This window comes from Jatropha curcas, chromosome 2 (assembly GCF_041381405.1).
Source record: "Jatropha curcas cultivar XTBG-Jc1 chromosome 2, XTBG_Jcur_1.0, whole genome shotgun sequence".
Taxonomy (NCBI): Eukaryota; Viridiplantae; Streptophyta; class Magnoliopsida; order Malpighiales; family Euphorbiaceae; genus Jatropha; species Jatropha curcas.
Window position 1 is genome coordinate 23,289,352 of NC_143152.1, and position 22,219 is coordinate 23,311,570.

At 32.3% G+C, this 22,219-nt stretch overlaps 3 protein-coding genes, 1 long non-coding RNA gene and 1 other non-coding gene across 6 annotated transcripts; 3 read left to right on the forward strand and 2 right to left on the reverse strand.

Moving 5' to 3' along the window:
* Nucleotides 1-1,899: 1,899 nt before the first annotated feature.
* On the forward strand, nt 1,900-4,981 carry LOC105636199 (Pollen Ole e 1 allergen and extensin family protein). Its single transcript, XM_012219400.4, has 2 exons — nt 1,900-2,212; nt 4,436-4,981. Exons 1-2 carry the CDS (start codon nt 1,963-1,965, stop codon nt 4,774-4,776), a joined length of 591 nt encoding a protein of 196 aa, XP_012074790.1. The 5' UTR covers nt 1,900-1,962; the 3' UTR covers nt 4,777-4,981.
* Nucleotides 4,919-7,217, reverse strand: MTACP3 (mitochondrial acyl carrier protein 3). 2 transcript variants are annotated; one of them, XM_089718416.1, is made up of 3 exons: nt 7,008-7,217; nt 5,673-5,891; nt 4,919-5,291 (listed from the first exon to the last, which is right to left on the reverse strand). In XM_089718416.1, exons 2-3 carry the CDS (start codon nt 5,868-5,870, stop codon nt 5,103-5,105), a joined length of 387 nt encoding a protein of 128 aa, XP_089574542.1. In that variant the 5' UTR covers nt 5,871-5,891; nt 7,008-7,217; the 3' UTR covers nt 4,919-5,102. The 2 variants fall into 2 exon arrangements, with proteins under 2 accessions (XP_089574542.1, XP_012074792.2); XM_012219402.4 differs by lacking the exon at nt 7,008-7,217 and adding an exon at nt 6,750-6,938.
* A 3,062-nt stretch (nt 7,218-10,279) lies between these two features.
* On the forward strand, nt 10,280-11,035 carry LOC110009734 (uncharacterized). The gene is made up of 2 exons (XR_016319742.1): nt 10,280-10,408; nt 10,700-11,035. It is a non-coding gene; the product is annotated as an uncharacterized LOC110009734 (long non-coding RNA).
* A 6,663-nt stretch (nt 11,036-17,698) lies between these two features.
* Nucleotides 17,699-20,558, reverse strand: LOC105636351 (WEB family protein At1g12150). The gene is made up of 3 exons (XM_012219612.4): nt 20,396-20,558; nt 19,986-20,204; nt 17,699-19,354 (listed from the first exon to the last, which is right to left on the reverse strand). Exons 2-3 carry the CDS (start codon nt 20,172-20,174, stop codon nt 17,972-17,974), a joined length of 1,572 nt encoding a protein of 523 aa, XP_012075002.1. The 5' UTR covers nt 20,175-20,204; nt 20,396-20,558; the 3' UTR covers nt 17,699-17,971.
* A 792-nt stretch (nt 20,559-21,350) lies between these two features.
* Nucleotides 21,351-21,422, forward strand: TRNAG-UCC (transfer RNA glycine (anticodon UCC)). The gene has a single exon. It is a non-coding gene; the product is annotated as a tRNA-Gly (tRNA).
* Nucleotides 21,423-22,219: the final 797 nt, after the last annotated feature.

Consider the following 22,219-nt stretch of genomic DNA (forward strand, 5'->3'; position numbering starts at 1 on the left):
AAAGCTCATAAAATCATTTCATTTCTTACATGTAATATAGAATTGATGCTATAATATTTCTATTTTGTTAATTAAAGAAAATTCACTAATCCAACGTAATCAACATATATACAATCAATTGATGACAATTAATCCTTCATCGGGAATAATTATAATTAATTGTTCAAACGTGAAATGCAAACTTGAAATGATACTTCAGTGCGTCTGAGAATATCAAATAGAGTTGTTGGGTGACTGTGGCTAGAGTCACACGTTTTTCCAAATTTTATTTATTTCTTTTTTTCAGAAGACCAAAGAAGGCTTACTTTTATTTTTACGAGCCAACATTCCATCCGTTCCCTTTAAACCAAAAAAATAAAATAAACTTAACTTTTTGAAAGAAAATTAAATGGAATTGAATTATAAATCAGATTAAATAGAATTAAATCGATTCAATTTGTTTTTAATTTTGACTATTTTTTATTAAATCAGTTTGATTTTCAAGCTTTCATAAACCTAGACTCAATCGGAAAAATTTATAATGTGAGCTTACATGGATTTAGACAAATTAATGCTAAAAGATTAGTACTAACCAATTAACTAGTTAGCTTGCTACTCTTATATGTTCTTTGTGGTTTTTGTATTTAGGCGATGTGAGATTCTTAACAGAATCGAACAAATTACTTCTATTCGCTTTGTTCAATTTTACCAAAAACTGCAATTAAATTTACTTAATAAAGTAGTTATCAAGTTTCCAATTAAATTTATGAAACTGGCTGAAAAAAATCCTTTTAATTGAAATTATGAAGCACATCTTTTAGAAGAAAATTATTTTCATTTTTCAATTCCTAAGCACATCTTCATTTTCTAATAATACCATAGGTTTATATCAAGAAACTACATTTACTAATATATCATAATTAGAAATATTTCATAACTAGAATATACATTTAGAGGGAAATATTCAAGAAAGGAGATAGGCAGTACTTGTAGATGAGGATAGTTGAGGCAGGCTTGAAATTAATAGAGAGGGCTTCTTTTGCTTCTTTCCCAAAGATTATGAACTTAATATTATTATTTAAGAATTGTGTGTGCTCTTAAAAGCTTGGTAAACGGTCTTTTTGTGTTCAAGACTTATAAAATAGAATACTTAGGTGAGAAGAGTAGGCAACCTACCTACATACTTTTGATCACTTCCTTAATTTCCAACTTCTAACTCCTTCATTGTACACTTTGCGCTTTCTAACATCCATTTGCCCCTCAACTTCCTTTAAACTTCAACTTTGCCCTCCCTTTCTATATGACTTGGATAAATTTAATTTTTGGAAAAATTATAGTACGATCCTTGTAGTTTGCGAAATACAATTAATTTTTCCATGTATTTTTTAAATATATCAATTTGTCCATATAGTTTGCTTTTATTACACTATTAGGTCATTCTGTCCAATTTTTGTATATTTTCTGTTGAGTCAATGAAAAACAGAGGTCAAAGGAGGAATATTAAAATTTTATACCAAAAAAATTGCAGTATGATCTATATTGTTTGAAAATACAACTAGTCTGTCGTTGTGTTTTTAAAGATATACTAAAGGTGAGAAGAGATACAAGTGACATTTTCACCATAAGGCACTTAACGGGAAAGATACAAAAACTGGACAAAGGACTTTATAGTTTGATGAAAGTAAACTATAAGAAAAATTTTAGCCTATTTTCTAAAATACGAAAATTGACCAGTTGTATTTTCTAAATCACAGGGATCGTAATGTAATTTTCCTTTAATTCTTTTCTTATTATGTTGAGAACGCTAATGGAAAATGTATTGACCAATGGGGTCAACCTGAGGGGCATATTGGAAATAAGAAGACATAGAGATGGCAAAGTGAAAGTTTAATTATTTATAAAAGCTGCAAGGTACAGCCACATCTACATTCCCTCCTTTATAAATGCCATATCTTACGAAACAGAACAAAACACACAAAGAAGATGAACTACTTTAGCGGCTACTGCAATGTCGTGAAGGTCATTTCCATGACCTTCAACTTCTTGTTGATGATGATCTTCCTTCAACGTTCATCGTCAATGGCAGAAGGTTTTGAGTTTTCGAGCAGAGAAGAAATGGTGAGATTTGCTGGTTATGGAGAAGAGAAGCTATCTACTGTGCTTATCACAGGATCAATTCTTTGCGAGGCTTGTTTGCACTCTCAACCCAAGCTTCAAACATGGCCGCTTTCAGGTATGTGTCCATGCATGTCTATATATACATATATATAATCATCTAATATATATATATATATATATATATATATACATAAAAGCTTGCATACTTTCATGCTAGTACTTCAAAATGTTTTTGTTTATTAATTGTTCTCTCTTCCTAATAATTTCTTAATAAAGCATTCTTTGTAAGTTATTTGTAAATACACAAAAGAGAAACAAAAGAATCTTGATTCATTAACAGAGTTTGAGATGGGAGCTAGTGTGTTTTTCTTTTCTTTTCTTTTTTTTTTTTTACCTTTTGGATTTTTTAATGTAAGTTCAAATGATTTGTGAAAGTAAATTTAACAAGTCTCTATTTTTTTTGAAAATATTTTCCTAGTTAAAAGGAAAATTAAATCATTTCTTTTGAAATGATTTTTTCTTTATTTTTTAAGGGATGAAATATTTTTCAAACATTGAGAAACCTATTATTATATTAAAAAAATATTTCTAAAAAAATATTTATTATTCCACAAATTATCGATGGTCAATATTACCCATTGCCAGTAATAAACTATGTCACCATTCATCAGTTTCTAATCACCAGCTGCTACTACAATTTTATCATTTTTATATATATTTTTTCATATTTACAATAAATTTAAATAATGAAATTTTTATACTTTAAAATAAATTTATAATCACACAAAATAAATTTTTAAAATTTTTAAAGTAATTTTCCACATTGCAATCAAATAATAGAAAATGAGTAATTTGAAAATATATTTCAAAAAGTAAACAAGCTTCCAAAGTTTTAATTTAATTCTTTTATATTTTTTTACAATAGGGGTAATACTTAATTCTGTGAGGGCATTTCATATCATCCTCATAACACAGATGCATAGTAGTTTTCATTCATACTTGTGATCAAAGAAAACCCAGAAGAGAATTAGAGAGCAAGTCATGTGTGCATTTATAGGTGAAGGGTCACAGCAAACATTATTCAGACAATTGCCAAAATAAGCATAACATAAACTTTTTCTTTTCCCCAATGCATTTAAGTGCCTAATTAATTTTGATAATTTCATCATTTTCTCCATTCACTAATTAATGGAACATATAAAGGCTATTTAATTTCCAACCTAAACTTTGGATCATTCAATTTTAAATTTTTCTATATTTTTGACAATTAAGAGATCTTTTATTTAGAAAAAAATAAATGAATATGATTAATTTACCATAAAAAAAATAATTGTTGATCATGAGTTAAATCAAATGCATAGATACCTCATTATCCTGGTGGTTAGAGAATCAAATGTCTTCTCCTTCCTCCACCCGCCCTTTTTTTTTTTGAGTAAAAATAAAAATAACTTACAATTGAGAGGTCCTAATTGATTGTTAAATACTCTCTATTTATTTATTATTTTTGCTCCTATCTTGTTTGCTCAGGTAGAGAATGTCAAGAATAAAAGCTAAGATCTAACCAACTTTACCTTTGACCTATGTTCATTTTATAACATATTGCCTAGAATTGAAAGATACATATATAAGCCACATCAATTAGCAACTTCTCACCATAAATTTTTAGTAGAAAAGACAATTTCATAATTAAGAAATAAATTGATTATTTAAATTAAAAGAAAGGATACCATTTTTAGGACATAAGTAGATTTTATTTCTTGATTTTCATTTGATTGAAAACAAATTTAATTTCTAATAGGCATACAAGGGTTGAAAGGAACATGTGTTAATGAATTTAGTGTTGGAATTAAACAACATAAACACCCCTCTCTTTCAAAGGATCCGTTACTTAAGTTGCAGTGTTTTATGCTCAGCTAAAACAGTTGAACCATTGTTATTAATAAACTTAAGCAATGCACAAGATGATGTATATAAACTTGCACATAACAAGGAAATATGTAAAGAAAATAATCTTTAGATGTAATAATATCACCCTAAACTCAGGTATATTTGAGTAATCAAATTATCATTAGCAAACTATTAACATATTTGCCAATAAGGTGTCATTTGGGACGGTAAGAGATCTTAATTCTCAAAGGTGAGAACACAAGTTAGATCCCTAGGAAGCTCGAAAAAGCCAAAAAAACATTTACTCTATACGGACTGTGAGGTTCAAACATTCTAGTTATACCAACAAAAAAGAAATATTGACATATTTCATTGGTTACTGATAGTGATATAATTATTTGTTTCTTTTAATTATTTGAATTTTGTTAACATCCCAATTTGGTCTTGATAGGTGCTTTGGTTGCCATCAACTGTGACATGAAAGGGAAGTGGATTAAGGCAAGTTCTGCACAGGCAGTGACCGATGAATATGGAGATTTCCAAATTGACCTTCCTTCCCATCTCCATGCAATTCCCAATTTGGAAAGCACATGTTCAGTTAAGGTTCTGAGAATACCAAAGAACTCAGCCTGCAAACCAGCATTTGCAAGAAAACACAAGGCACTCACATTATCATCTGCTGGCGATGGCATCCGCGTTTACACCGCCGAAAAGATAAAATTTCTGGACTTGAAATCTAGATCTTTAAAAGCTTGCCTTAACAGAGAAAGCAACTATAAACAAGTTGCATAAATACTTTGTTTCTAAGTAGAGAGCTGCAGCTTATCTGGATGGCGCGTTAGTCACAGCAATGAGTTGCAGAGGTTCAATTTCAATCTGTCGGTTTTACAAATCATATGGAGAGAGAGAGAGAGAGAGAGAGAGAGAGAGACTATGCATATAAATATGGTTTCATGTAAATATGATAAATATATAGTAATGATGATATGTGACATAATGGCTATGTATAGGCAACAATTTAATACCAAAAAGAGAGACATTTTTGAATTATAAAAGAAAACACATAAAAAATCTACATGGTATATCATCCTTGGTGAATCCTAAAACCATTAATTAACTCAGGAATTGGAAGACTTCTGCTCCACCCCAGAAACTATATATTTTGCAACATCAGCACAGCAAGTAAGCTTATCAGCTTTTTCATCAGGGATTTCAATGGAAAATTCTTGCTCAAAAGCCATAACGAGCTCCACCCTGTCTAAGCTGTCCAGGCACAAGTCTTTTTGAAAATCAGCTGTTTCAGTAACCTGGGTACAACCAATTTAATTCCTTTCAATCTTTTATAACCAAGAAAAGGAAAAGTTAACCCTCTTTTGGTATAAATGAATATGAAGCATAGAATTCATTGAATTTGATTTAGTTAGGTTAGTTCCATTTAACTTAGCCTTTAGAGTTGAACATTTTCATTTCTAACAAACATAAAAACGTGAAATTCTGAACAAAGTCCACAAAATTTTATGAAATTAATTTACACCAATAGGTGAAACTTCCTTTTTTATGTCATGTGCCAACTAGATAATCAGCATCATCACATGGCGTATTTAATTTCAAATTAAATAGAAAGTAAGGTGGTCTGCCAACATACGAAGAGAGAGTAAATAAATTGAAAAGGAAATGAGCATATTCACCTTAGTGGCATCAATTTTATCAAATTTCTTAACCAATCCTACCACCTGATCCATGATTTGATCGGGACTGGGACCACTCAATGCACAAAATTGCTGGAGCAGTTGCTTGAAAATGTTTCTTCTTTGAGCAAGCAATTGCTGATCAGCAAAACTTCTCAGCCTCACATGGCTCAAGATGGAGTTTCTTATACTTTGCATGTTCCCACAGGTTGAAAGTACCTTCATTCAATCAGATGTGCAAATCATTTAACATAGAAGTGCTAGCAAATGGTAAATTCCATTAAGTATGCAACTGACAGCTGCATGATGATCAAAATAAATCAAGGACAGAGACAAAATCGAGAACTATATGTTCCCAGACAAGTTCTTATCAACCTCCAAAGATGTAGATATACCGTAAAGAATACACTTCATTATTGAAGGTGCTGCTTATAATCAAGCATAAGTGCATGTGCATGTAGCAGTGGCCAACCCTAAAATGTTTATCAACTAAAGTGAACTAGTTAATCAAAAGCAAGTAATGAGGTTGAAATATACATCACGGTCTACGTATCTACCATCACAGAACAATGAATAACCATAACAGTTACACAATGGTACTGATAACGACAGCTATAATTTATCCATGATACACTAGCACTCGATCGTAACTGAAAACCTTGATGCACATAGAAACACTATAATGCAAATTCACCAAAAATAAAATAAAATAAAATAAAATAAATAAATAAATAAAGTTTTCGCTTATCTCCTATTGATTGATGCATTCATTTTCAGCAATGGGGACCATGAATTGGACCATATGTACATCAGCAGAGAAACATCTGAGAAACTTCTAATTAGTACAAATAAATTCAAAATATAAAATTGATCTATAAATGGACAAAATTTTGTTTCATTTCGTTAAATTTCATAAAATTGAATCTATATGAGTGAAATCAACCTTTTCATTCGCATCAAACATCAAATATATGAAATTCCAAATGAATTCACAAAATTAAATCCAACTAGGATATTAGTAGGAAAACAATGAACATGAAACTAAACAGCTAAAAAGGCTAAGAATCAATCTAATACTCTGTATTGTACAACATCAAAGACAAAAGAGACATGGATTAGCATCATCCGGAAGCCGAAATGATCCAGAGAAAAGGATTCAAAAGCGTTCAATAAAGCACGCATTGCAAGGAAAAAGAAGATATAAAAACTACCCATATTTAATGAAACAGATCATAAAAAACAAAGTGAGCTCAATGAAGAACCTAGAACTTATTAATTAATAAATAAAAAAAGAAGCAAAAAAGCAAAAGGGTTGAAAAGAAAGAGTAAATCAACCACAAGATTTTATGCGCCACTGTTATTCGATTTGAAGAATCGTCGTCGAGGTGTTTGCTTTATTGCCGCACTGAGGTAAGGATGAAAGAAGAATCTTGCTTTCGTCCGCCGTTGCTGCTGTTAATACAATACTGTTAGAGGTGAAATAGGCCTTTCTTGAAGTATTTTTGGGCCTGCTATAGCAGACAGCTTTGGCGTAGTATGCTGGAGAAACGCTCAGCCCATCGGAGGCCCTAAACTATAGAGGGGCAAAGCTGACAATTTAAGGTAAATATATGATAAACAAACGAGCATTGGGCATATATAATATAAATACAATTAAAAGTGTAGAAAATTCAATTCAATATGGCTAAAGTAAAATTACTAAAATATATTTTTTCCAAATCAACTGTCATGTAATGATTTCCTATATAAATATTTCATTGTAAAATAATTGTTGCAGAACAAAAATGGAGATTAAAGTACCGTACTTATTGAAGAAACTATACATAGATGAAAGAGTTTTAGGCGTCAAAGATAAAACTTCTGCCAACTCATCAAAACTAATTATTAGTTTGTTACAACTAAAATAAATAGAATCATATAGCTTCTTCGAGAAGCTTAGATCATGAAGAGTATGTGATATGACTAAGGAGGTTTCTATTGTATCTCACCCCCTCCCGCGGCCGCCGCAAGCCGGAGAATGGATGTCAAGCATTCCTAGCTTGAGCACAAAAGACTGAAAAGAAGGTTTGGGCAATGGCTTAGTAAAAATATCAACTAATTGAAACAGTCTATCAATTGGCCTTAAGTTAATGTTTTATTCAGTTAAAAGAGATTTGAGGTGAAATAGAATATTATGCATGGAGATAATATAATAAAGAAAAATAATAAATAAAGCAATAATAATTAAACTAAGCAAAATAAAGGATGGAGTACTACTTTTAGCCCCTTTTGGGATTCTAACACAATCACACATCTTTCAAATAAAGTAAATAATAGAATAGAAATAAGAGAATGACAAAAGAGAGTTTTATGCTAATTCGTAGCTCAAGTTTCTTAAACGAACCTATCTGATTATTTGTTCAAATGGAAATTAGGACTAAACAGTTCTATCTATCATAAGATGGGGGTTGATTGATTTTACTTAGAAAATATTTTATCTTTCAATTATCATATTTTAGACTTTCATTGCCAATTTGATAAAAATTGAAAGGAAAAGAAGAGCTTAAAGTAAAGTAAAGGACTTAATTGAAAAAGAAAGGACTTAAAAGAACGTACCTGAGCCTTTTTCGTATTGCAACTTAGCTTGGCTCCTCCTTCTTAGCAGGATCGGCGAGCTTAGAATCTCTCTCTCAGACCTTCAGCATAGAAATAGTTTAATTTTTCAAAGAAAAATATATAAGAGACTTGGGATTTTGGATAAGCAAAGAGGCTCTGAACCATTGAAGCGACTTTTTAGTGATGATTTGAATGGCTAAAGAAGCACCAAACCAAAAGCGAGGAAAATCCTTAAACTATAGTGGAATTCCTCATGAAAAGGACCTCTAATAGAAGAAAATAGATTAGGGGAAAAGTGAATTCAAGAGAATATCGTTTTGCCAATTTAGAATGCTCAAAAAGAGTAGGAGATGAGAAGAGAGTTAAATCCAAAGGAACATTTCAATTAAGGTTTCTAGAATGTAAATCATAGTGATTAGTTATTTGGAGTGAAAATGGAGGCTCATTTTATAGGAAAATGAGTGAAGGAGGATTGGCATGTTTCCTGATGTGGGATTCAGTGTGCAAATCGCATTGTGCCTGTGCGATCATCGCCCAAACACTAGCGGTTAACGGCCTGGCTTTAGCAGCGACCGCTAGGCTAGGCGATAAGCCATTAGTATATAAGCGATCAAGGCCCTAGCTAGTTTGATTTGATTTTTCTTGATCTGGATAGTTCTGTCAATACTAGCTATCAAGATTATGATTGTTGTAAATTATGATTCATTCAATAGGATCTGCTGTAATTTGGGGATATAATTGGGGAATTGATTTGTTGTAATCAAGGAATTATGTTTGTGATATTCCGACTACGGGACACAAGAATGAATCGAATCATATATTGAAAAGGGAGAAACTAATCAACAAAAGTGCCTTTCGATGAAATGGCTTGGAGAGTTGGAAGAACTCCAAGGTTAAGTGTGCTCGTTTAATGAAAATCCTAAGATGGGTGACCACTTGGGAAGTTCCCCATTTCATCTGTGAAGTGGACAATTCCTCTGGTGATTGGTGTTGGGCATGACAATGTTGTACCATTAATACATATACACATAAAATGAAAGCCAGGGGACAAAAAGTTTACTGTATAATAATCTTGTTTTGTTATGGTATCAGAGCCTAGTTGGCATTTTGTTTTTCTATTCTTGTTTTTCTTTCTATTTGAGTTCTTGGTTCATCAATTGTGAGACATTTTGGCACTTTTCTTGGCTTTTTAGTCATGGAAAATCAAAAATTCCTTGTATAAAATTTTTGGGCAAGATTTATTTTGCTTGGGACATCCAGTTCCAAATTTATGTTCAGGGAAAAGAATTATAAGGGCTTGTGGATGGCATGGACAACAAGCTTAATAGATTAGACCAAAGCTATTGAGTGGGCAACGAAAGATGCTCGTGTGAAAAGTTGGCTGCTCCAAACAATGGATCCTTCCATTGTTATCAATTTAAGACCGTACAAGACAACTAAAGCAATAAGGAATTACCTTAATAAAGTGTATGATCAGAATAGTTCTGCCCGGCGGTTTCAACTTGAATACGACATGTCAAATTACACAAGGAAAGCTGTCAATCCATGAGTATTACACAGGTTTTATAACATTATGGACCAATTATACTAACATTATTTATTCTTTTGTTTCAGATACATCTTTAGAAGTCATTATAACTCTTCATCAAACCAGTTAAAGAGATCGATTTTTGATGAAACTTAGACCTGAATTTGAGGTTGTCAGATCAAATTTGTTGCTTAGGTCTCCTCCTCCATCCTTGGATGATTGTTTGAATGAACTACTCAGGGAAGAGCAACATCACATGACACAAAATATCTTAGAGCAACAAGGGAATTCCAACAATGTTCTCAATGTTGCATATGCTACACAAGGCAAACCAAGAAACATGAAAAACCTTCAATGCTACAGTTGCAAGGGATTTTGCCACATTGCAAGTCAAAGTTCCAAAAGTTTTGCAACTGTTGCAAAATTAAAGGACATTATTTCTAAATGTAGAAACCGTCCAAAAAATTGTAATCCTTATGCTTTCCATGCCTCAACATCTAAGGTTGTGATTGAATTAACATCAGCCATTGTTTCTCAACAAACAGCCCAATCACTAACTTTAGAGAATGTTCAACATATAGTTCTTCAGCTCTTTCTACACTCGACATTACAGGTAAAAAATAAACCCTTCTTTAAAATCTGGCTTTTTGACTTGGCTGCTTAAAATCACATGACTCCATCATTTGATAATCTTCATAATGTTAAAAAATATGATGGCAACTTGAAAATTGAGACTGCTAGTGGGAATCATATTCCTATTATTGCTACTAGTGATATTTCTTCATCTCCATCCATGACAAATGCTTTCATTGCTCATGATATCACTGTTAATCTATTATCGTTTAGACAAATGGTTGATAATAACTGCCAAGTTACTTTTTCTCCTTCTGGTTGTGTTGTGCAGGAGATGGTGATAAGGAAGACGATGGCAAAGGAACCTAAATGGGGCATACTTTTTTCTCTCAATCTTAATGAACTGGCCACGCTTAAAAATGTGTCTTCAATTTTTGTCCATTGCTATCTGGGATGAGTATAGTTTGGCATATGAAGTTAGGCCACCCAAATGATAGGAATCTTTCATCTATGTTAAAATCTGGTGGGTTGGGACATAAAATTCTATATAAAAATGTCAGTTTTGATTGTTCTAGTTGCAAAATGGGTAAAAGCAAAACTCTACCTTTTCTGTATGCTACTTATGCATCTCATTGTTTTGATTTAATTCACAGTGATGTTTGGAGAATTTCACCTATTAATTCTTATGCTCAGTATAAATATTTTGTAACCTTCATTAACAATCACAGTCGTTTCACTTGGATCTATTTTTTGCATCGCAAATTTGAAGTTTTTTATGCTTTCCAAGCCTTGGTAGAAAATCAATATTTTGAAACTATCAAAATTTTAAGTTTAGATTTTGGTGGGGAATATATGTCTTAACAATTTCAAGCCTTCCAAACAAAGGATACTCTCTCTCAAAGAAGTTGTCCATATACTCCCTAGCAAAATGGTGTTGCCAAGCGCAAAAATCGCCACCTTTTTTATGTGGTGTGATCCTTACTCATTGAATCATTTGTTCCACCAAAGTTTTCGGTTGAAGCTTTATCCATTGCAGTCCACCTCATAAATCGTCTTCCTCCACCTGCACTCAATAATCAAACACCATATTTTCTCCTTCATCAAAGCCCACCTAATTATAATAATTTACATCCTTTTGGGTGTGTATGTTTTGTTTTTCTTCGTCATCAAGAACGCACCAAACTTTCTCCACAATCACTAAAATGCTTGGCTATGCACCAGATTAAAAGGGTTTTATGTGAACTACCACTCAACGGATTCGTATTTCTCATAATGTTATTTTTCTTGATCACTAAAATTTTTATCCTTCTTTTGCTGTCACTTCCAATGACTCATATCATTCTCTTCTTCTAACCTTTAAGGATCAGTCCATTAGTTCTACTACAAGCACTTCTACTCTAATTACACGATTTTGACCTGGTACTATTTACACAAGATGAAGTAGAGAAGATGAGCAAAACCAACAACCTGGTGTTTAGCTCTCTCTTCCTCACGCCCCAGAAATAGTTACTCTTTTTGAGTCTCCTCTGCCACTAGTCCCTGACATTGCAGCTCCAACACTCATAAGGTTTGCTCGTGTCTCAAAAGCTCCAGACATGTATGGTTATTCTCCTAACAGGTTTGATAATCACACATCCATGGTTGCTATATTGTCCTCTATTACCATAAAAAATCATACTCAGAAGCTATCAAATATGTTTGTTGGAAACAAGTCGTTCAAGAGGAACTTGATGCTCTCGAACTAAATCACACTTGGCAACTTGAATCATGTCCACTTGATATTACTCCCATTGGTTGTAAATGGGTTTTTACTGTTAAACTAAAATCTGATGGGTCATTTGACCGTTGTAAAGCTCGCTTGGTAACTATTGGAAATCAACAAGAATATGAAATTGACTACAAGGAAATATTTGCCCCGATTGCCAAAATGACTACAGTTCGCATAATATTGGCTATTACAGCTTCTAAAGATTGGTCTATTAATCAAATGGATGTTAAAAACGCATTTCTTCATAGGGATCTTAAAGAGAATGTTTATATGCATCCACCACTAGGTTTAAAAACTGGTCCTGATAAGGTATGTCATCTAAAATGATCTTATGTGGGCTGAAACAAGCTCCTCGAGCTTGGTTTTCAAAATTTCATTCTAACAAAGTCAGTATTATCTTTCATCGTTTTTGCACAAGACTTCTCAGGGCATAGTTCTGTTACTTGTGTATGTAAATGATATTTTAATCACTAGTAATGACCTTAGCAACCTTAAAGAACTGAAAACATCTTTACTTGCTTCTTTCCATATTAAAGATCTAGGGTCTCTTACTTATTTTTTGGGATTAGAAGTTCACAGAAGCAACAAAGGAATTTTTTTGTTAATCAACACAAGTACGTCAATGACATAATCCAATTAGCAGGATTGCAAAACACTATGCCACTTGATACTCTTATGGAAATCAATGTAAAATTTCGCAATGAGGAGGTTGAACTTCTTCCAGACCCCATACTATATCGACGACTAATTGGGAGCCTTATTTACTTGACAATTACGAGACCTGATATATCTTTTAATGTCAATTTGATAAGTCAGTTCATGGCAACCCCGAGGCATTTACATATGGCTACTATAAAATGCATTATACGCCATCCTAATGGTACTCCCCACCATGGTCTTTTTTTTTCCCAGCTGGTTCTTCCCTTACTCTTATTAATTATAGTGACTAATATTGGGCGAGATATCCTGATACACGTCATTCTATAATTGGATAAACAAGACAGAGTCTCCAAGTCTTCAACTGAAGTGGAACACTCGGCCATGTCTGCAATATGTTTGAAAATTACATGGTTACAATGGTTTGCTTTTAGAATTAGGTTATAAACAATATGATCCTACTCCTTTTCATGCTGACAAACTAGTGCTATTTAGATTGTAGCCAATCTTATCTATCATGAGCGTACCAAACACATTGAGATCAATTGCCACTCAATTCGGGAATCTTTTGATAATGGTTTTATTACTCCTCCACATATTTCAATCATCAATAGATTGCAGATATACTCACCAAGCCTCTCTCAGTTGCTCGACATTAGTTTTTTATAAATAAATTGATGCTGCTTGATTCACCAGCATCAATTTAAGAGGGGGTGTCAATACCAGCTGTTGAGATTATGATTATTGTAAATATATAATTTCATTTAATAGGATATGCTATAATTTGGGGATATAATTTGGGAATTGAATTGCTATAATTAAGGGATTATATTTTACTATTACTATATATACACATAGAATGAAAGTCAAGGGGCACAAAAAATTTACTGCACAATTAAGTTCGTGGCTCATTTCCACTCTAACTTTGGCTTATAATATATCATTGGAAAGTTCATTTCGTCTAGTTTTCATTGGTACCAAGTTTACTCAAAAATTCAATCTAGAAAAGAGTTATGACAAATCAATGCAATTTATCATTCTATTTTGCACCAATTTTGGTTCAACTGGTTTGGGTCTGGTTTGATGCATTTTCAAATTTCCTTTAGATATATGGGGTGTAAAATTTAGGTGTTCATAGAAATGAATGCCAATATTTCAATAACTTAAAATATAATTAATGATTATTTCATGCTGAAGATCCAGAACTGGTCTGATTGCTAAGGAAATTTTAGAATAAATTTTTTGCATCATTTTTTTTCTTTTTCGAAGAAAAGGCAAGGGAAATAAGTCGCAGAAGTTACAACAAAATAGACACACATTTTTATTTCATTTTTATATACAAACCTTTGTTTTTAAACAACCTAGGATATAAGAATATACAACAAAATAATTTTTCAACAAAAAATGGCTTAGCAAACATTTATACAGGCCATGTCCTAGGTTAACAATAAAATAAAAAAGCTTAAGGTGTGCTGAAGTGGTGATAGAAATTAAAGGTAGCAATTCGAGGGCTCAACCCCTGAGAGTTAAGAAGTTGAAGCATGAGAGTTACAAGAAAATTGATTTTGCTCTCAATACTAGCTAGGCAAACTGCTGTGTTATCATGAGAGCTAGTTGCAGGTGGCGCCTCTCCTTGCATGATGGGCAAAGCTTGCTCAGTTTCCATGGGAAGTTCCTCTATAGGGTCTTCCTCTTCTCTCAAGTCTATAGGTTGTTAACTCGCCTCATATGTATGAATATTTCCTCATTTGATTCTTCTTCCTCTTCTATAAGAGAATCATTCTCTTCTCCTTCAGACATTTTGGTTTCCAAATCAGTTACCTCCTCCCTACAATGGCGATGGGATCCCCTTCCATATTGCTATTGCTATCCACAAAGTAAAAATACCCTTCAATCCTAGCTACAAGCTTCATATCAATGAGTGTGCTCATTGTAAACTTATCTTTTTCAACGTCTCCTATTAGACGCTCAACAGACCCATCCTCAAAGACATTAAACCCTATAGCTAGGCGTGTGATTAACCCCCCATTATGATAGTAGCATGGGCAGCTTGATGCAACCTAGCAAAATGTTTACACAAAAATAATGCAACATCAACTTTGAGACAGTTGTAAGCTGTCCACAAGAGGAAAAGCTCCTCTCTTGTTATTTTCCCTGTGTGTTGGTGCCTACTCAAGGCATTAGCGGTGGAAGTGGTTCTAAATGTGTTATTTTCCCCTAAAAGCAATACCCAGACATCATTTTCATTATATCCTACTAGTGGTTCCCTTACTTCGTCCATTGGTGTCCCTAGAAGTAAGTTTATAGACTTGATGGCAGTAAGGTATCGGGTGAAATTCATTTCAAAGTTGATTTGGCCAAAAGCGTCTGGGTTTTTAGGGTAATACTCAAATTTGAAAGGGGACAAGGACTCTAACGTTAACCTCCTGTACGTTCTACACCTAACTAAAAACAAGCTTTTCCATTCTGTTCTTTCTAAAATCCCAATAAACTCATCTCTTATTTTCAGCCTTTCTAGAAGTGTCTCAGTAAAGTACCCAGTGGGTCTTACTGGACGTCTCGGTCGCACTAGAGGAAACTCGTGTGGCTGAGAATTCGATTCATGGCGAACTTGGCTTGGTTGGGCTAGAGTATGGGAAGCAATAGGAGGTGGAGATCTTCGACGTCGCTTGTAAATCGATCTTGCAGAAGCGGCATGTCTTGGATGCATGTTGACCAACAGCTGAAGAGATGAAGTTTACTGGGAATGTTTGAAAGAAAGAGGGAAGGAGGAGAGTTTCTGAGTTATGTGGGCCTTCAAAATATTTGAATGGTGGAAGGGTAGTTACCATTGCATGGAAGGTTAGAAGGTTTTGAAATGCAAATTCTTAAATACCATGCAAGAACAAAAAAAGTAGGTAAGTGGTGCTTTGAATGCATGGTTGCATGTAACACAAGTGTCTCTCATTTGGAAAAGAAAAATGACACCTAACATTGAATAAGTTAGGAATGCACACTTGGAAAGCGAATTGAGTACATTTGTTGCTATGTGAGGCGAGACGATCCTTGAAACGATCTGCTGGCTGGTCTTTCCATGTGTACAGTGTCCATTCTTTATGATTATAATTATTAATGCTTATTCAATCGATGTAAATATATTCCACTAAAATGCTCAATAGGTTAAAGAACTTGTGCTTATACTTGTGCTTATAAATATATTCAGATACGTTCAAAGCATGATGGGCAGAATTACATAAACTAGAGGTCTCGCAATGTGATGACAAGCTTTATAACCATTACTTTTGCCTTATATTTATGAATTTTCAAAAAAAAAGTAATTTATCAAGTATCGTTTGATTATACCTCTAAATTCTTCATATTTCTTCTTTTGTTCAGTAAAACTCTCAGGGAGAGGACCTCATAAATTGACTTTGGAGTTGCTAATACTGTCGATGAGACCCACAGATATCTCGAGGCTATTTAAGGTGAAAAAAAGTGCAAGGTTTATGAAATTGACTCATAAGTTTCTGTTTATTACAATCAATCCAGTGTTTCGTTTGTGAGTGCTACTTATCCAGATGCACATGATCCAGTTTTGACTAAGCAAGTTCATCCATTATAAGAGCAACTATAGAAACAAGCGGATGAGATGAGAGCTTAAGCTTGGTAGTTGCAGATGATGCAACAAATGGATCTTAGACAGCCTACACCTAGTCCATTGCATATAAATACTACCTCAACATGATATAAGCACTACACTAGTTTTTGGCCGCTTACTGAATTGCTATGATGGTATAACAAACTTAAATACGTTTGAACAATGCGTTGTTCTTATCTTCCTTTTTTATATTTTGAAATTATTCATCTGTTTGAACATTTAACTTATTTGAATATTTTACAATACTTTTTGCATCCTTCCATTTTATTTTTATTTGTGTCTTGGAAGGAAGGTAGGAAATTATTAATATGTGCTTTGGATATATTTCACAAGTTGTAAATTTTTTGAAATTGCTATAAGAACAAGTCTTTCTTTTTTATGTACAAGCATTTAACGAACAACGCAACACAATTTAGTGATTGATTTTATTTTATTCATTTAAAAATTAAAGACTGATTGTCAAAATTATTTAATTCATTTGAAAATTATAGCAACCGAATTGATGGATTAATATAATTGATTTAATTCATTACGAAAAAGTAGAACTAATTGCAACCTATTAATTAAAATTAAATTCTTGCTAAATAATTAGGATGGATATAGATCAATTAGAGATTGATTTAATAATATTAATATTTATTGTATTAAATATATTAGTGACTAATTAGAATCTAATTAGCAATCAATTATAGACCATACAGTAACATAACCAAGTTGATTTAAGGAAGGAATTTGTTATGTTTTTAGGAATTTGTCATTTTAACAAGACGTCCACCAACTTATTTTTTACAAATTTATAATAGAGGCAACTTAACAACTATTAAAAATTAAGTTTCTACATTAACAAAATGTCAAAAAAATTATAAAAATTAAGAAAATGTCAATATTCGTAAAAAATAAATCAGTAATCACCAAAATATCCTTATTTAGCTTCTGAGATTCAAGAAAGATGACGACCGGCGATGACAACAACAACAAATGATGATCGGCCACAACAATAGCGGCCGATAATTGGTGATAGTAACGGCGATAGTAACAATAACAACGACAACGGTGATCGACGGTAACAACGGTGACGGCAACAATAACAACGATAATAAAAGGGTAAAATAGTAAATGAATAACGAAAATGACATTATTTCAATATTTAAAGTCAAACTAACATTTTTAAAAACAAAATTCCGAAATAAGACTTTTATTACGATATCCTTTCCTAATATGGAGATAGTAATGGCACAAAGTGAGTATGAAGTTCATGAGTCCAAATATATATCCAACAAAAACTCAGATGAATCATTATTATTTCTTTCTTTCCATGATTGGTTACATAACATCATACTCATCAGAGCAACACAAACAATTAAATTAATTAACATAGTTCTGAAAATGAAAAATTAAAAAGGAAAAAGAAACAGAAAAAAGAATTAATAACACAAGGAATTAATTTAGAGATGAAAATTGAAATCTACTATTGTTGGCGTTGTGTAGAATACTTAAAGAGTATTAAATCCTAATATTTTAGAATATGAGTAATTATTTAATTAAGCACCTTGACGCCATCTTCTAAGTTCACCTTCAACCACACTTTGTGCAGACTCTGCCATTTCTGCAGATCTCAAAGCAATTTCTGTTGCTTCCTTAAGTTCCTCAATTGATTTTGAATTTTCTTCTAATCTTTTTTCTACTATAATTCTTGTTTCATTAATTATTTCGATTTTAGTTCTAACTTCTGCCTCTTTTGCTTCAGCTATACTTTCACATTCCGCCATTTTCCTTTTTAAACTCTCAAGTTCCTCCAATGAAATATTTATCATATTATTATTATCAGAGGCTTTATCTTTTTCATTTGACAAGTTTTTCATTTCTTCATGAACTGTCTTTTCTGCAATTTTTGCTTCTTCAAGCTCTTCCAAAAGAATATCAAGCTTTTCTTTTGATTCTTCAACTTTTAATATGGCCTTTTCCCTTTCTTCTCTCAATTTAATAATATCACTACGTATCATTTCTACATCTTTTCTTGCATTTTCAGCTTCAGATGATAATTTATCAAGTACCTTTTCTTCGAATTCAGTTCTCTCTCTTTTCACATCCTCTAACTCCATTTTAATAGAAGTAACCGAATTTCGAAGCAAATTCTCTTCCATAGCAACTTCCTGCAGTCTCTTTGTTGCTTCATTAAGCTCAGCAGTAACAAGTTTAACCTTATCCATTTCTAAAGCATGTACTTTTCTCATCTCGTCTTGTAAAATTTGGATTTCTTCAGTTCTTTCTGCAAGTTTAGCTTTAAGATTTTCAGTCTCATTACATTCTTTCCTTAAAAGCACTATTTTCTTCTCAACTTCTTGTTTACTCGTTTTACAAGCTTGTATATGAGCTTCTTTTTCTGCTACCATTTTTGCTGCTTGTCCCTGACCTTGTAAAGACGCAGCTCTTAGCTGTTGAGCTGATTCTTGCATGTCTTTAAGTTGCTTCGAGAGTTCATTAATTCTCTCTATATTTATATTCATCGAGCGTTTTGCTTCTGCTGCTTGCTGTAATGAAGCCGATTTCGTCTCAGCTACAGAATCGAAATCTTGGCGAAATTTTGTAAGTTCTTGCTTTGCAATAGCAAGTTGAGTTGCAATTTTCATGTAGTGGTCTCTTGCTTCTTCTAATTCTTGGCCTGCATTTCCTAAATATCTCTGAGATTTCGTTACTTCAAGTTTTTTGGTTTGCTTCTTCACAGTTTCTATAGCTTCTAAAGCTGATAGCTTTGACTCATTTGCTATTTTGAGTCTTGTAGTCAAATCATTTAGTGTTATTTTAGCTTTCTCAAGCTCTCTAACTGCTTTGGCTTTTGCTGTCTCTGCCATTTGAAATTTTGCCTTGTATTTGTCAACCTCTCTTTGAACTAACAATAGTTGAGTCTCTTTGTCCAACACATTCTGCATGCCATGCAAATTAGTACATGAAAATTGAATGTTGCTCAAGTAGACACTAACATGGTGTGAAATTTAATAATTTACGGAATAAAGTGGAATTTATTTTAAAATTTCAAGGACGACTAAAGTATAATTTAATTTAAAACACATAATAAACTTTTAGTCTGATGGCTAAAGCTGAGGTCTTGAAACTTAAATGTCACAATGATATATATATATATATATATATAGATATGAAAAACAAACGGATTTGTTAGAATATCAACCCTTAATCTACTATATTATAACATATCATTCATTATTTATGTATAGTATCATTTTTTTTTCTCCAGTAGAAATCATACGACAACCAAAATCTATTGGTCTGATTATTCCGGATTTACGCCAGATGAGGCCACGAATGCGATAAAGTGATTTAATCATACGACATCCAAAATCTATTGGTCTGATTATTTCGCATTTACTCTGGATAAGGCCACGAAGGTGATAAAGTGATTTCTACCAAAAGGTGCTTCATATTCAGGGTTTCATAGTTAACAACGTGTGATCACATTATTAGCATACATATATAAAACTTGATATATATGATGTTTTATATATATATATATATATATATATATATACACACACGTACCTCTGAAGAAAGTTTTCTCTTGGCTGTAGGTTTCTCTTTATCTTTATCTTTAGAGAGGATAGCTACTGTACCAAATAAATTAACAGCTGCTCTAACAGATTGAAATGGTGCTCTCGTGTCAATCTCCCCCACCTCTCCTTTCGGAGGAGATCCTGATTTTTGTGAATCTTTTGAACGAATGTTTACCATTTTTCAGTCCTTTCCACCTTCAATACTTACCTGCAATTTTAATTTACATCATTTCAAAATGAGTTGTTCCAACTCTTAATCATTTCAAGAAGAGGAAAGAAACTTCATAATCAATTAATTTGATATCTTTGAATTGCAAATAAATTTCTAATCGTCAGAAAAAATGTTTATATTGAAATTAAATCAAAATATAAATATGAAATGAAATATAAACAAAGTACCTAAAAGATGGAAATGTAAATCTTGCATTTCCTGGAGAGGAATTCGCTGAATAAGTGAATGATTTTTGAAAGAAAAGTTGATTTTTCTGTGTTTTTTTTTTTTTTTTTTTTTTCTTTCCTCTGTCTCAAAACTCTAAATTTGTTGGATACAAACAAATTCCTTAAAGAAAGAAGTTGGTTTGGTTAAGGTTTTGGTCTTTATTATGTATACTATTTTTGATGTAGAGATTGCGAATTTTGCGTGATTATTAATGGTATACTTCGTGTCTGTAAAAATAGGATTTTGTTTTTCAAAAGACAAAAACATAATTAGCAGTGATGACCGAACCAACTCCAATTTCTCATTCCATTCTTGATTAGGTCAAAACATAATGAGGTCGTTCACCTTCCACATTGACACCAATTTTAACAATTTTAATTTAAAATAATAAAAATACTTACTAAAATTCAATTTGTTAAAATACTTTTTTTATTCATTGATTCTGCAGGTTTTTTTTTTTTTTTTCCTACTAAAACTTGATCTCAAAAATAAAAGTAGTTCGACAATCTAAACCAGCAATAAAGGAAAGTTGCCTGTCAGCTTGGAAAAATGTGGTGAAATTGTATTCATTCTGATTGCAAAATTAAATAAATGTTTGCTTTGAAAAGAATTACCTTAATATGAAATTCAAAATCCCAAACCATTTAATAAGAAAGAAGGAGATCAAGTAGTCATTTTTTTATTCATTAACGATGACTCAAATTAGAAATTTCTCAATCCTCTGTCAGGTTCAGTGCTTATAAGAACGTGAAATCAATGGGGATTTAGGGTTTTGCAAAGGAAAAAGAGGAGAGGAATCCAGAAAAAGAGAGAGAACTGCAAAGATAAGAAAATATATACCCATTTAATGGAACTGCAGATTTTTGTTTTTTGTATTGGTATTGTAATTTAAATTTGGATGGAACTTAACAGTTTGCGTTTGTAGTCCAACGGTTAGGATAATTGCCTTCCAAGCAATAGACCCGGGTTCGACTCCCGGCAAACGCAATGTTTTAAATGCATTTCAAATTTTAATTTCAATACAGAGCTCCAGTTTCTCATTCCATTGTTTAGCGGTATAAGTAGATGGAAGGAAATTAGAATAAGATTTAATGCAAACAAAGATCATTTGATGGCATATGTGACTGATATGATCCTATTAATGCACAACATAAAACAACACATATAGATTTTATTTTTTCATCAATTATATTGTTCACCTTCCACATCATACCAATTTTAACAATTTAATTTAAAATAATAAAATTCAATTTGTTAAAAATCTGCAGTTTCGTGCATTCCATTTGAATGTTTTTCTTTTTCTTTTTCTTTTTCTTTTTCCTGCTAAACTTGATCTCTAAAATAAAAAGAGATCGAGAATCTAAATCAGCAATAAAGAAAGTTGCCTGGCAGGTTGACAAATGTGGTGAAATTAGTAATCATTTTTTATTCATTAGAAGGTCCAATTAACAATAGACTCTTGTGGTCGAAAAGACTTAAATTCGAACATTTCACTGTTCATATTAATGAAAAGATCAATCAAACCACACAAAAATTACTAAAGCTAATTGATAGTCATTACAATAATTAAAACAGCTAATATTACTAAAACAAACAATATTGTCAAATAGGACCTAAATTGAATACCCCTAAGGCCAATTATTCAATTTTTTGTTTTAAATCCAAAAATTCTCCACATCCGTAATTATTACATAATTAAAACATATATATATATATATGCATATATTGATTGTTCTATAAAACAAAAAGAGCCTAAATGTGTAATGAGTAGGAAGGAGCTACAT

What these genes read in the sequence shown, in the direction of transcription:
- LOC105636199 (XM_012219400.4), top strand. Translation starts at nt 1,963, where the DNA reads ATGAACTACTTTAGCGGCTACTGCAATGTCGTGAAGGTCATTTCCATG. An exon ending in TCAAACATGGCCGCTTTCAG is followed by an intron (nt 2,213 to 4,435) that starts GTATGTGTCCAT and finishes TGGTCTTGATAG; the next exon opens with GTGCTTTGGTTGCCATCAAC.
- MTACP3 (XM_012219402.4), bottom strand. Translation starts at nt 6,887, where the DNA reads ATGGGTAGTTTTTATATCTTCTTTTTCCTTGCAATGCGTGCTTTATTG. An exon ending in TTGATGTTGTACAATACAGA is followed by an intron (nt 5,892 to 6,749) that starts GTATTAGATTGA and finishes GATTGAATGAAG; the next exon opens with GTACTTTCAACCTGTGGGAA. An exon ending in ATAAAATTGATGCCACTAAG is followed by an intron (nt 5,292 to 5,672) that starts GTGAATATGCTC and finishes GGTTGTACCCAG; the next exon opens with GTTACTGAAACAGCTGATTT.
- LOC105636351 (XM_012219612.4), bottom strand. Translation starts at nt 20,174, where the DNA reads ATGGTAAACATTCGTTCAAAAGATTCACAAAAATCAGGATCTCCTCCG. An exon ending in AGAGAAAACTTTCTTCAGAG is followed by an intron (nt 19,355 to 19,985) that starts GTACGTGTGTGT and finishes CATGGCATGCAG; the next exon opens with AATGTGTTGGACAAAGAGAC.